At 47.8% G+C, this 14,649-nt stretch overlaps 1 protein-coding gene across 27 annotated transcripts in view; it reads left to right on the top strand.

The window, feature by feature from the left end:
• Positions 1-13,728, top strand: part of Lrrfip1 (LRR binding FLII interacting protein 1) — a 127,718-nt gene extending 113,990 nt beyond the window's left edge. For 13 of the 27 annotated variants that reach the window (XR_011709217.1, XR_011709214.1, XR_011709213.1 and 10 more), the window contains 2 exons: positions 1,059-7,772; positions 7,896-7,977. Coding sequence is in view for 8 of the 27 variants with exons in the window: in XM_071619508.1 (XP_071475609.1) it covers positions 1,059-2,770 (1,712 nt within the window). In the remaining 19 variants the exon portion in view is untranslated. Of the gene's footprint in view, positions 1-1,058; positions 7,782-7,895; positions 7,978-9,551; positions 9,670-10,282; positions 10,363-11,326; positions 11,432-12,900 lie in introns of those variants that run through there. The other 14 variants (XM_071619511.1, XM_071619514.1, XM_071619510.1 and 11 more) reach the window with 3 other exon arrangements.
• The last annotated feature ends 921 nt before the right edge of the window (positions 13,729-14,649 follow it).

The raw sequence follows: 14,649 nt of genomic DNA, 5'->3' as shown, positions 1-14,649 counted from the left end.
CCATGAGCTGCTTAAATACCAGCTTTGTGATGGTCTTTAATGTTTTAGCTCACATATCCCGTCAGTAAAGGATTGTGGGAATTTATCAATACACATGTTATCTTTTAATGTACTTATGTGTACTATTTCATTGATATAGAAAGTACCTCATAAGACATAGAATAATAGAAATTTTTAAAAGGTAAAATAAAACTAAATCGTAGTGCTAGTATTTCCCCTATTTTCCTGGGGTCATGGTCCCAGTGTGGAGACCACTGGCTACAAGATTGTCAGGCTTTGGCTTCCAGTAACATGGTATCTAATAGGCTCAGGCTTGGTTTAGAGAATCTCAAGTATAACTGTTTGTTCCAAAGCAGTGTCAAGCTTCCTACTTGTAAACAGTGTCTTAATTAAGTGGTCCCCTGGCATCCAGCCTTGCCCCCTGCTGGGGTGCATAGGCTCCTGGGCTGAGCTGAGGACTCAGGACAGATGTGGACACTCTTTCAGGAAGAGAATGCTGGGCAGTGGAGCATAGCATTCTCTTTGCCTTATAGGAGCTATTTTAAAGGTATCCTCATTAAGATGGATCTTGAGTCTAAGCTTCTGAAACTGAACTGAACATTCTTTAAAAACAACAATTTGAGAGCCACTTAGGGGCTCTGATCAGCAAAGCCACTTGATAACCGGAAAAGCACGAGGTGTCAGGATGTACATTTGGAAATGGGAACGGACTTGCAGTCCATTCTTAAACCCATCATTTTGGGTTGTTTGGCTGTCTGATCCAGAGCTGTTTCTTTGTGTTAAAACGTGAATTCACCTTGAGAAGCTCATGCACGGCGGCACCAGCACACTGTTGCCTTGGAGATGGTGGCCAGGCCTCACTGATCAGATTCTTGCTAATGCAGTTGCTGCTTTGCCACACTTAAATGGCAGAAGCCTCCATTTCATGTGATTCTTTGATGACTCACTCTCTCTAGGAACAGGGCTGGGTGGGAATTAGAGCCTGTGTTTACTTTTTAATATATGTTGAGTGGTCACCGCATCATGGGGTCCCTTCAATTCTCTCAATGGTCTTTTAGGAAGAGCCACAGAAGTGAAGGTGAAAAATGAAATTGTGGAGAATATGGGGAAAAGAGCAATCTTGCAGAATACTGAGCAAGGACAGCACAAAGAGGACACAGTAAAGGATTATGTATCACATCCTGGTGAAAATGTGGAGGAGCAGAAAACCTCTGGAGACAGTGCCCCGTCCCCAGGACCCAGAGCAAATGCTAACTGTGAGGAGCAGGTTCACAACCAAGTTCTAGAGAATACTGCTTTCCTTGAAAGTCCAGGGCAGGTTGAGTCAAGAGGGGTCATAGACGTGCCAGATGGTGAAACTGGGGCTTCCCTGGAGCAGCCTGGTTATTGGAGGGATTTAGACAAGGAAGCCCCAGTACCCACGAGTGGGCAGGACAGTTGCACTGCCTTGGATATCAAAAGCCAAAGTGAGCCATCTGTAGGAAGGCAGGAAAAAGAAAAGCAGGAGGATTGGAAAAGCGACTTGGAAGAGGTTAGCCCACAAACATGCCAGGAATCTGCTCCTGTGCCAATACCCGAAGTTGAAAGAATGAGCAGGACAGATGCTGGAGGGCCAAGTGGGGGTCCCCTGGGGAGTATAGTAGAGGCAGGGGGAGTGCCAGCTGGGGAGCAAGTGGGCACAGCGCCTGCAAGTCCTCTGAAGCATGGTGATGACCCAGTGTCTCAAGGTGGACAGTGTGTGTTTAGCACCAGTGCAGGGCAGAGCTTAGAGAAGGAGCTCACCAACCAGGAGGCAACTGAGCTGAGAGAGGCCCCAGTTCATAGCACAGAAGCCCGTGGGAAGAACAGTGCAGAAAAGGGTGGAGCTACGGAGGTGAGGGATGAGGAGCCAGGCCACGCAGAACCCCAGCCCGTCCCTGGTGCTCCAGCAGCCAAGGGCAGCCATCAGGAAGCAACAGGCTCAGGTAGGGCCGATGCTGAAGGTGAGCTGCTTGATGCAAAGGAACCAGAGGAGGAGAAGAGTGACCAGCAGGCGGAGGCATCAGAGTCACCCCAGAAGAAGAATAAGAACAAGAAGAAGAAAAACAAGAAGAAAAGATCACCAGCAGCTGCAGAATCCCTTGAGGGTGTTAAGAAAGAACTGAGCTATCAGAACGCAGAGGTAGGCGAGATTAAGGAAGAAGAGCAGGTGCAGTTTTCTGACAAGAAACGAGTAGTGGAATCACAAAATGAGGTGACCCAAAATCCAGAGCAGAAAATTGTGGCAGGAAGCAGGGAGCCTGTGGATTGTCCAGGGAATCGTGAAACGGAGTTGAATGGAAAGCTTCAGCAAGAGGGCGGTGATGTGAAGACCAGGGCAGAGGGAATGTCTCACGGAGGCACGCTGAATCCCGAAGGTGGGACAGTTGAGTCGTCAGGTGCTAGTGCTAGTGATAAAGCATTAGATGAAGATGGTGGTGACAAAGCAGCCAGCAGCGCCCAGAGCAGTCCTCGAGAACCAGAGAAGGAAGAAGGGGACAGCAGCTCCCTGCTGGAAAACAGCCCCTCAGTGGACACTGATGATGCCTCTCGGGCAGAAAGTGCCAAGAGGCAGGATCCGTCCCAACACCCAGGTCAGGTGGCTGACAAAGCCCAGGACAGCCTGGGTCAAAAAAGCAGTGAGTTGTCAGCAGCAGCAGGGGAGACGGGGGACTCCAGTTCAGAGGGTGGAAGAGAAGCAGGAGAAGGAAGCGAGAGGGGCAAGAGCAAAGAAGACTGCACCATGTCCTAGGGCAGGCAGGCCGCAGACGGGCAGACGGCGGGCGCCAGACAAGGTTGCAGAGAAGGCCCTACCCACTCCGCACAGCAAGTCCAGGCGTCAGAGACGCTTTCCTCGATCTCACTGGCAACAGTGCAGAACGTCCTACTTGATCTAGATGTACTGTATGACAGTGACTCACTTACTACATTAGCTACATTGTTACCTACAGGTTCGTGTTTAATCATTGAGGTTGTCACCCATATTAGGAAGAAAGACATTTGTTTTCAGAGTAAGTTCCGATGGAGAGCTTTCCAGTAGCAGCAAACAGTAAGGTATACCTGTACTCTTTTTATATTCTAGCCTGAAGTAAAACTACTTCGCTAGACCCCAGGCCATTATGCATGTAGATGTTGACCAAATATGTCAACATCCAATGAAATGACCAAATAGCACTCTTAGATTTCTGCATCATGAATATTGTGCATATTTAAACTAATATGTGTACTTCCATATTTGATTTTAACATGTACATTATAACCTGCATAGTATTTTATTTAACTGAAATAAATGTCCAAATGGCATGTAGGTCACTGAGTGATAAGATATGCACCTTAGGCCAATAATTGATCATTTTAGGGATAACAAGTAAATATCTGAAAGCACTAGGGAGGTCTTTTTGTTCTTTACCTCATGTATTTAATTTCATGCCAATACCCTTGGATCTCATTGTCCAGATGACCAAGTTTATTTTGTAGATTTTGACTTCACTTCATGCTTATGAAGCATCAGATTCATTGTATATGAAGATTATTTTTTAAATATCTTTATCAAGAAATATGTTGAAATTGCATTTCCTACTGTGGTATTTAGACAAGGGCAGTCTTTTAAAATTTTTTAACTTAAAATTACTTCTCTTTTTGTTTGAATGTCTTAGTCATTATTCAAAAGAGCAACACAAAACATTACTTGTTCTAGTGCAAACTACTCATTAGATTAAACTAGGATATTTTAAAAAGTTGAATCACTTTTGGTATTTTGGTATAAATATTTTTATTTGTTATTCTCAGTATATTTTTACTGGAATTTTTTGTTTTGATCTGCCTGGAAAATTATATTTTTTCTATATAAAAAAATTTTAAATAATCATAAATTAAGTAAAAAGTAATGGTAAAGTATAAAATCACAAGGGAATGTATATTATGAATGCTATTGACACTTTATAAGATTATTGGAATTTGTATTAACTGTTACAAGATATAATTGAGTACAGAAAGACCAAAACCTCAGTAAATTTGGAGGCGAACCTAAGTGTTACATAACTAAAATAAAAGCATTTTATAATTTAACAAGGCTGTGGTTTAGTCTGTGGGCTGCTTGACCTCTGACCCTGGCTGCTGTTTCACACAGTGGCCCTGCTCCTGGCTGCTGACCCCGCAGGGCTCTGAGCCTCTATTCCTCACCGCCTGGCAGTAGTAGGTATGTGCCTTCCCTGGGGCCATCCTGGCACTGGTAGAGGGCCATGCTTGGAGAAGTGAGAAGATGGTCCCTCGTGTTGTTTCCTGTGCTCTCTGGACCCCCCAGGTGGGCCCCAGCTGGAGGGTCTCCATTTGAGCATGCCAACATAGAGTAGTTGGGGAGAATGATCAAAGTGGCCAGTAAACCTTGATCGGTGCCGCTCAAGTGCCCGGAGGAAGAGGACAGAGGGTATGATGAATCCTCTCCTCTTGTGCCATGAACGCAGGAAAGTGGGGGACTCGCTGGAGGCTCCAGCCAAGGGCTCTGCAGGATGCAAGGGGCCCTGGTCCATGTCACTGCAGCCAAGCCGCTTGTGTGCTGGAGCTGGAGGGTGTGTGGGAAGGCAGCTCTCGTTTCGACTTTCAGAGGCCCCCCACAACCAGACACTAGAGTAACACCCTCTGGTCTTCTTGAGCTCCATCCTTTTCTCCCAAGTTCTCCAGCAGCACGTTACATCAGGCACACCACAGGTCCTTGAGCTCACTGTCCAGCCTCTGTCATTCACCTGCTCATTTGTTCATTGACAAGCACACTGGTCACTGAATAGCTGAAGGCACTGGCCAGTGGACAGGCACAGGCTCAGCTGTCTAGTGGGGTGCCCAAGCTGAGAATCAGCAGCAGACAATCAAGGGAGGAGCGTGCCGCAGCAGAGTCATGTCTTGGTCCTTCCAGTGCCTTTATGGCAGACATCAGCTTCTGTGCCCTGTGCATGTGACAGCACCACAGCCCAGCCCAGCCCCTGCTTGTCCTAGGGAGGGACCTTCAGCCCCCAAGAAGTGATTAACTTAGGCATATTCAGTGTCAAGGCAATTTAGAAAGATTCCAGCAATAAAAGGTTCAAACTCAAGAGAATTGCAAAGTTATCTCTCAGCCAGAGGAATTTAGGCTGGAACAGAAGAGAGAAAAGTGTTCATTCAACAAGATCTTAAAAACCTTGGTTGTGTGTCAGCCCCAAATCAGAAAATACCTATTATATTAAAATGTAAGTGTTCCTTCAAAATTATAGTTGTGAGTCTGTATAGAAAATAAGAAAGAACAGATTTGGGGCTTTAATTTTGTTATGCAAAGGTTAGAAAGCAGTAGCATTTTTTTTAAATCATTTTTAAGAATGAACTGTACTGCACTGACTACTTTCTATGATGTTTAGTACTTCTGATTCAATGAACACCCAATGAAACTAAAATTCCACTATCACCAGAACCCTGGAAGGCTACTCCTGGGGTTCAGAGAGCTTGGGGTCCCTCTGGTCTGGTCCCTTCCAAGGAGACCCCATGGTGCAGCATGCCACCATGGCCACTGAGCCAAGGGAACCAATAGGAAGATTCCTTCCAAATGCCCAGACCCCTAAACGAAGGGGAGGGAAGCACACGTGTGTGTCAGGTTCAGAATACGTGCTTGTCCTGCCATGATCAGATCTGTGCCGGCTGTCACGTGCTGTTAGTTGAATCGTGCTGCCCCTGGATGGAGAACTAACTAACAACACACAGGCCAAAGGAATGACTGAGGATCCCAGTACTTGTTTGCCTACCCAGGAAGTTTCTAGAAGTCTTTCCCTCTTTGTTCCCCATTCATGGATCTCTAAAATGTCTACCATAAAGTTTGCTGGAGTCATTAATATATTATTAATGTGTAAAAAACATTTCTTTTTTTAAAACAGATTTCTTAAAAATCCAATTCTTTAGCAATATCATTAAAATACCTTTACTAGTCTTCTGATTTTAGCTTCCCAGTATAGAAGGAAGCCCTAAAATCAGGACTTGACCTTTTTCTGTGCTTCATTTCTAAACACTGCAGGGGCTGGCTGAGTAGTCTCCACCTGCCTGTGCAGGAGTATTTCTGACCAGCAAGGCTACTTGCTGCATAAATACAGGATAATCCTGGGTTTTTAGCATTCTGGTTAGGTGTTAACGGTAAGTTTACCACTGATGTGTCATTTCACCAAGCAAGTTACACTTGTTGATTTTTAAAGCTTTGAAAAGTGGTACTTTTATTTTCTCTATATCAAGTTATTTTGCTTTTTTCCATTTTCTGAAAGCTGTTTAGTTTTCATTTTGTTCTCCTATTCTGCTTTAAAATTTCTCTTCCTAAAGTTCTGCCTATTTTTTAATAGTCTCACTATAAGACTAAAAGTCAGATCACCTGTATTTTTTTCTTTCACTAAGATTACATTTTAAAATTTATTTCCTACTACCTTTCTAAAATTTTAAAGTCTTCTTGGAGACTTCTTAGACTCAAATAATAAAAGATAGTAAAATTATACAATGGATATATGAGCTTCAGGATCATTTTCAGATGTATTCAGTGTTTTGTATATAGGAGTAAAAAATATGTAGGATAAGATGAAAAGTGATATTGGGTAAAAGAACCAAGTTTATGACCACGAAAAAATTAATTTCTGTGTTGGATGCATTTATGAAAGGGAAGAAATGAAGTAACTGTAAGACACCATTAGCCTTTAAAATGCATTTCCAGAAAGGATCCTGAATTTATCTTCTGCTTAAAAATTTCTCCTCTTTTGTTACATAGTGCCTTTCAAAATAGGGTTTTTAGAAAACAAATTAGAGAAAACCTGTAAATTGGATTAGAATGTGGCCAGATAGTTTTTTAAATGAAAACAAAGACACATTTTATGTGGGTTATTTTCTTCTCACACGGCAAATGAAAATCAGTGTCTTACTCGATGGAGAATTTAGAGCTAAGCAATGTGGGGCAGGGTCCCCTTGGAATCCAAGCTCAGGCAGGGGTCCGCATCCCTCCCAGAGATGCGGGACTAGCCTGGAAGTGCTGGAGCACCCCGAGGCCGGGCTGCTAGGCCCTGGACAGGGACCACCGCCCTGGGCCTCCCCCTTCTCTAAAGAGGGGAGTGATGGCCCACCCACCGGGCTCTTGGGCTGATACAGGCCGACGCCCGGAAGCTGCTAGAACAGGGCCTGCCTATGTTGCAGAGTGTGTGCGGGTGCATCCCTGTCAGCATCGGTTCTCCAGATTTTGCCTTTAAGCAGATGTGAACACTCCCAGGTCTTGGTCCCGCTGAACCTGAACGCTGTAGTACCCTCCTGCACAGAGGTGTTGGGGCTACAGACACATTTTGTACACATCCTTATGTGCCTGGCGGGGGTGTGTAAAAACACCAGCCATCCCTACGCTTGCCTTCAAAGAGTAACTGGGTTAGGGCATGTTGTCAGCGTGCTTGGATTTGTAAACAGAGTCAAAACTGTCACTGGTGAGTCTACAAGAGAAACAAGATAGGTACACCCGAGCTGTCAGCTCAGGGAGGAAGGCTGCAGTGGTGCTCCTGTGTCCTGATTCGGGATGCGTGTTGCCCCCCCGGCAACCTGAAGCGTGAAGCCTGTGAGCTCTTGTGTTGCAGTGTGGTTTGCCTGGCGTTCTTGCATGCTAACCTAAGTAGAAGACTAGCCTGTTTGCATGAGCCGGATGCTGCTCCCAGAAGTGAGTCGGGAGGTGGCGCCTCCCCTGGCTGAGTACCTCCCTGTCCTGCCTGGCCTCATCCACCATGGTACGTGTGTAACTCTGCCTTCATCATTCATCTCACTAACCCCAACCAGCATCCCCTGGCGAGCCACCGCTGGAGGGCGCCGCGTGCCATTCACCCGAACCTGTGTCTCTCTCCTCTCTTCAGATATTAGGTTGAAAAAGCTCATTGATGAACGGGAATGCCTGCTGGAACAGGTAACGATCTTTTGATTACTTTAGCAGGGCACGTGAAACCACAAGCCTTCCCGTCCTGACATCTAGTGCACTCAGAAAACCCCCAATACATCATGCCTGAAGAGAACCATAAGCCAAACCTTAGCTTGATTTTGTCCAAACAGAACATCATACGTCACGCGAGTGTTAGGGAGGAGGTCTCAGAGACCTGAGGCCACTGTACTGAGCTGGGTACGTTCTAGTGGATTGCTGCTTGAATTGCACGTTAGTGTGGAAGGCCCAGGCTAAGTGCTGAGACCAGGCCTTGGTCGCTGCCAGCACCTCTCCTCTCACTGGTGCTTGTCACCACCCATCAGCCTTGTGCCCAGTGATCAGTCCCTTCCGGCAGGCGTTTCTTTGAATGGTTGATCAGCATTGTTAACTGTGATTTATCTTCATTCTCTCTCTGACCTCAAGAAATCCTGGATACTGTCCTTGCCGTGTTCAGGACGGTTACTAAATTACTCCACAACACCTTCTAAGGAAACTCAGTTCCTCTAATTTTCCTTCAGAAGCTACTAACCAAATGCATTTGCCTGACTTTTTACAATTCTGTTGAATACTCTTTCAAGACTGGATAAAGCATCTGTGGTGGCAGGAGTCTCGGGGATCCTGTGTTCTTTTAGAAACACCATCCGGTCTGGGGTGTGGCTCAGTGGCAGGCCATGGCCTGTCATGTTCGAGGTCCTGGGATCCATCCCTAGCACCACAAATAAATAAAACAATGTGAACTTTTAACACGTATCCACTGTCATTCTGCACCGTGTCCTTGAACCAGCAGGCACCGTGGTCCGTGTTTGGTCAGAGGTGCAGGGAGATGGCTACCCAGAGGATGCCTCAGAGGTCAGAAGCGAGCCAGAAAGCAGGGCAAGGCTCGCCACTGGGCACCTGCGCGTCCGGCACTCCTCTCCAGCTGCCGATCCCACCTCCTGTTTCTCCCTGCCCAGGAGAGCAGGGCTGTGCACACACCCACTCCCTGCAGACTGGCAAACACCTCTGTACAACCTGCAGCGTGACTGGGTCCTTGGCACAGCCTGGGGGGACTTAGTTCCTGCACTGCTAGGCCTGGAGACACCAAGTGGCCCTGTCTGGCTTCTTGTGAATAAAACAAAGGTCACTGGCACACTGACGCGCCATCCGTTGGCTGGTTCTTTGGGTGGCTTTATGTACAGCCTCCTCCTGAGTTCCCAAAGAATTTCACCTTCAGAACGACTTTTCGTCCAAATTACAAAACAATTCGTGCCTGGTATTGTAAAGAAAGCTCCTTTGCCATCCGTTGTATGTCTAGTATTTTCTGAGAAGAGCACCTATTGGAAAAGGTTTTTATTTACTTACTGGAGTTGGTCTTGATTAAAGGGAGAGTCCCTCTGGCAGGGTGGATTGTCAACTTTTGCCCTTGTCCTCTCCTGCTCAGTCATGTCATCCCTGTCTCCTGGGCACGGGGCACTCAGCTTCAGGCCGTGGCCTGCTGTGCTTCTGGGGGGCTGGTTTTCACTTTATGTTTGCTTCCCTTCCCATAGGGCACAAACTCAGCTTTTCGGTTTCCTTTGGAACAGAGAAATTAACATTTTACTGGTGGGTGTTTCAGATTAAGAAACTCAAAGGGCAGCTGGAGGGGAGACAGAAGAATGGCAAGCTAGACAGTCTGCGCCCTGAAGATGCTGCCTTGGAAAACGGGACAGACATGCACGTCGTGGATCTACAGAGTAAATGTCAATTCTTGTGCAGAATACACTCTAACACGCGCTGTCCTTAAGCCGTCACGGCACAGAAAGCCCAGGAGCCCTCACATCCCCCACCCAGAGGCCCTGGATACAGAGGCACAAAGGCACTTCTTTGTGGGCAGAGCAAGGACATTGCTTTCCAGGCCTGTGGCGTAGAGCAGGTGTCCCCAGAGGTGCAAGTGTGCACTGAGGGGAGCCACGGGTGCTCTGCTGGGCACTGCAGTCTTAATCTGCTGATTGCAGGAAAGACCGGGAGGCACTTTTTACGTCAATAACTAGAAACAGGTTTAAAGGAGACCAAACACGCCCATCCCTCCTCCCCGTCCCAACTCCATCCTTGGTCTGTCGTCTTGGCTCAGGGGTGGCGCTCGCCTGGGCTCTCCTGCCCTTCCCAAGCAGGGGGCACAGAGGCACTTTCCCAGCCTGGGTTCACACCACGCCTTCTCCGATCCTTGGCTCCAATACATTGTGGAGCCACAGACCAGCACTTAGAAATCTGCAAGATGATTATAAAGACTTGGTTCCCAGGAACTCCTGTTTTAACATCTTCAAAGCCCAAGAGCTTAACAATTTTTCCTTTTCTTTCAACCTTTAGGGGATGCCAACAGACAGATCAGCGACCTCAAATTTAAACTTGCAAAATCTGAGCAAGAGATAACTGCATTAGAACAAAATGTATGTGAGCACCTCTTAAGCAGTCATGGGCAGTCAAACGGATGATTAACTGAAGTTTTGTTGGCTAAAAATAGCACCTGAAGGGCTGGGGACAAAATAGCAGAGATTTTTTAGAACCAAAAATGGTCCTGATATGGGCAAATGAAGGCAGCAAGTCTCTCAAGGTGTTTCTTGGAGAAAGAGCAAGTGCAAGGAGAGATGACTATTAGGGTTAGGCTGTTCTACCAATCCTTTAGAAATACTGGTCAGTTGTAGAAGATAGCCAATGTGGCTTGGGAATTTTTTAAAACTTTGCTTCTTTAAAAGTAATTTAGCTAATTGAACACACTTCATGCTGTCACCCTGCCTTTCTCTGCTAGCCAGGGCAGTTCTCCCTGGTTTCTAACTTGGGGTATTCCCACCTCCAGATGCTGATCCCAAGGACAATCTGTGTCCTATCCAAGGAAGAGGTCAAAACAGGCACTTTCCCCCTCGGTCGTGAGCACACCCCAGGGTGGGTTTTTGTTTTTTGTGTGCCACTTAATGAAGCATGCTGGCAGGCATTCACCGCCTTTGCCACCCAAAGGCGTCTGCACTCCTGCTCTGTCCTTTCCAACCTCCCACCTGCCACCCCTGGGAGAGGTCAGCCTGGAGCCAGGTGCTGGCAGGACCTTTGCTCTTCCTCAGCCTACGGCTCTCCAGCAGGACAGACGCCAGGGCAGCGGCACCAGGCCTGAGGATTGATTGCCTGTGACCGCTGAGGCAGAGGAGCCCTTGCTGGCTCAGAACCGTGCCACTGTTTGCACAGACGCCTTGCTTGGCCAGACGCTGAGTCCTCTCCCACGGGCTGTGTCACTGTGACTCGCAGGGTGTATTCTCTGTTTCGTTAAGTCAGTCAGTCCCTAGGTTCTTGAGAAGAATAAAGCAATTAGAAGAAGAAAACGGACCTGTTGACTTATACAGATGGCTTTTCCCTGCCTTTCAGGTAATAAGGTTAGAGAGCCAAGTGTCACGTTATAAATCAGCTGCTGAAAATGCAGAAAAAATAGAAGATGAACTTAAGGCAGAAAAACGGAAACTCCAAAGAGAGGTAAATTTTCTAGACTGTCTTAGGGAAAGAGTGGTGTGGCCGTCCCTCTGGTTGGGCCATCAAGGGAGGATTTACTTGGGTTAAATCTGCCATGAGGCTGTGCATGGCCAGCGGTCCCCAGCCATACCAAGTGCTATCGTCCTAACAAAGGCGATGGCAGGGCAGCCAGTCAGGAGCCTAGGACCAGGACCCTGGATGGCCCTGACTGTCCAACCAGCCAATGAGCATCTACCACAGGACCATCCATAAATGTCGAGTTGGTTAGTGAGATCAAGGAGCAGCCAGGCCACTTATGCCTACATACTTAGTCACATGGAGCAAGCTTGGACGTGGGCAGCGGCCAACACTATCTGAAGCGCCCCAAGAGGCTGAATTGTGCACAGGCCATCTGCTGTGCTGCCAGGCTTTCTTTAAAAACTACGTGTATTTAGGCTGGGGCTAGGGCTCAGTGGTGGAGCACTCGCCCGGCACGCGTGAAGCACTGGGTTCGATCCTCAGCACCACATAGAAATAAAATAAAATACTGTGTCCACCTAAAGCTAAAAAATAAATATTAAAAAAGAACTACTCGTATCTTACCTTCCTGAAGACACTTTGCAAAGCTGTTCACCCAGCCCATGTTCACAGCACCTGGTGAGCGTGGGTCTGTACATTGGGGCACAGCACTGCTGTAAGTTGTATCTCATCCCTTTAAACGTCCCAAGCACAACTTGCTGTTTTCCACTTTGATCTGACACTGCTCAGTGTCTGGGCGTCTCTGCTGCCATTCGTTGCTTCTACACTCACCTCAGGTGGCCTTGCCCTTCCCGTGTGGTGGTTCATGAAGCTGTGCTTGATTTTAATTGGCAGGAAGGCCCCAGGCCTGACTAGGGGAAACTTCCCGCCAGCAGCGTTCCCTTCTGCCCCTGCTGGTGGCATGGGTGGGGGGAGGTTCGTCTGTCCCAGGGCCCCACCACCCTGCTCATGGGTTCTGGGTAGAAGCAGAGCCGCAGATGCTCCCACATCTCCATGCCCCGGTGACCGTGCAGCTCTCTCCCTGGGGCATCTGCTGGGCTTTCTGCTCAGCCGAGGTTCGGAGCCACAACAGCCTCTTGCCTTCCTGCTTTGGTCTCTGGCCACGGACACCTTGCTCCTGACTGCCCCAAGCCACGGGGGCCTCCTCCCCTGAGGCCCGGGCTCGCTCTGGTTCGTATTTTTTTGCCTTGCTTCCCGGTGAGAGAGTGTCAGGGCCCCCAGTGGTGCCCTGTCTGGGGTCTAGTCTCAGAGGAGGAGGTTTCCTGGTTACTCGTGACGCCAGAACCATGGCCTGGAACCACCTTCTAAATTAAGAAGCACACAGACACGTGGGCGTTTTAGGATTTCAGTCAGTACTTGTAGTTCTCCATGGGACTGGAATTCTGGCCACAGGGGACCCGCCTTGTTGGGAGGAAACAGTTCCTCGGAGCTCACTGCCTCTCCCCTACTTTCAGCTTCGCTCTGCCTTAGATAAAACGGAAGAGCTTGAGGTGAGCAACGGCCACTTGGTGAAGCGCCTGGAAAAGATGAAAGCAAACAGGAGCGCACTCTTGTCCCAGCAGTGAGCACCAGCTCTGAGTGCCAGCCGCTGGCTGGCAACCAAGAGCGTGGCGACGTGGGCTTTTCTCTGTGCCGCCTGGAAGTGCTGCTTCTTCCCCTGCCTCTGACAGAAGGAGCCCCAGTGGCCACCAGATGCCTCGGTCTACAGGCACCTGCCCCAAGCTGGGCCACCAGGTGGAACCTTCAGGTCTCTTCTAAGCACACTGGGCCTCTCGGGAGCTCCGGTTCTGATGCACAGCAGCCTCAGTGCCACTCCAGTGGTGATCAAAGTCAGGCTGGAGGTGGGACTTGAGTTTTCTTTTCATGTGTCTTTCTGAATGAAGGTTAAGGGAACGTTACGGTGTCGGGACTTCCTTCCGCAGCAGAACCTACAATTGGAGCGACTTCAGTAGTGTCTCTTAGTCTACGCTTTTCATACACAAAACACTGTGGAACCACAAGCCATTACCAAGCATAACTCTGGCTGGAGACAAGGGCATGGTCTAGACATAAGTGACCTTAAGAAGACTCTTCACAGCATCAGGTGAAGCTTTGCTAATGGATTTTTGCTTCAGTTCAGTCATGAGAATACTTTTTTCCAGGGTAATTAGGCAATAGCTTCACTGAAAATGACAGCTTTTCATTTGCATTATTTAATCCTTATATTTGAAATTGAAGTTGTTAACTTCTTTTTAAGAATGTCCTGTTGGAAAAATAAAAATTTAAATGTTAAAATACTTGAACTATGTGGTTTTTATTTTTCCCACTGGGAAAGAAGTTCCTTAACTGATATTTGTTATTCTGTGTATTTATGGTCATTTTTTTAATCTTTATAAGCATAGCAAATCAACTCTTTTTCTTATTTAAAAAAAAATAGATATATTCATACAATCAGTGCACCTGGGATAAAAATGAAATGGGAGCAGTCGGAAGCCAAAGTAAAGACAGCTGCAGTATCGTCAAGGGCAAAAGCAGAGCAGACTCGGCTGCTTGCTGATTTTTAATTACTCTTTGTACACGTTGTATTTCCCATGTGACTGGTTAAAGAGGCCAGCTTTTTACGATATTAGCAAGTGCAAACCAAGGCAGTATCGTTCCAAACCACGCCTAGCATCAACACTTGAAGGAAGCTGGAGTGAGGGTGTGAGTTGGGGGTGTGTGAGGGACACAGCCAGGGCAGTGCCGGACCTCACCTGGGCCTGTCCTCCAGGACTGATGGATGAGGATACACAGGCTGCATTTCACTGGACGCCAGCTCCTAATCACTCATGAGCTACACAGCTGTCCCAGCCCTGTACTTGCAGCCACACTTCCCTGATGCCACTGCCTGTCCACTCCCTGGGGCATGACTGTGTACGTCCAGCTCCCTGCCTTCCCCTTACTGGCTTCTTGCTCAGCCAGAGCAGTCCTGACCACCCTTTCTGGATGGCTCCTATGTGAGTGCTCAGCAGGAGCCATGGTCCTGAGTGAAGTTACACCAAGGTGGCTGGGTCTGGCTCCTTTCAAAACTGCACCCCCGCCCCAGGTGGCATAGCAACAAGAGCACCACAGACCTGGAGAGAGGGTGTAGCTAGAAGCATGTGAAGCCTTGCAGCCATGGTGACCACATCCCAGAGGTTCCTACCCTGCACATGGGGTTGGAGGCAACAGCAGTGGGGAGTTTC

Source organism: Marmota flaviventris, chromosome 11 (assembly GCF_047511675.1).
Source record: "Marmota flaviventris isolate mMarFla1 chromosome 11, mMarFla1.hap1, whole genome shotgun sequence".
Lineage (NCBI taxonomy): Eukaryota > Metazoa > Chordata > Mammalia > Rodentia > Sciuridae > Marmota > Marmota flaviventris.
Note: the sequence above shows the minus strand (reverse complement) of the source record. Positions and strands in the feature narration are given on the sequence as shown.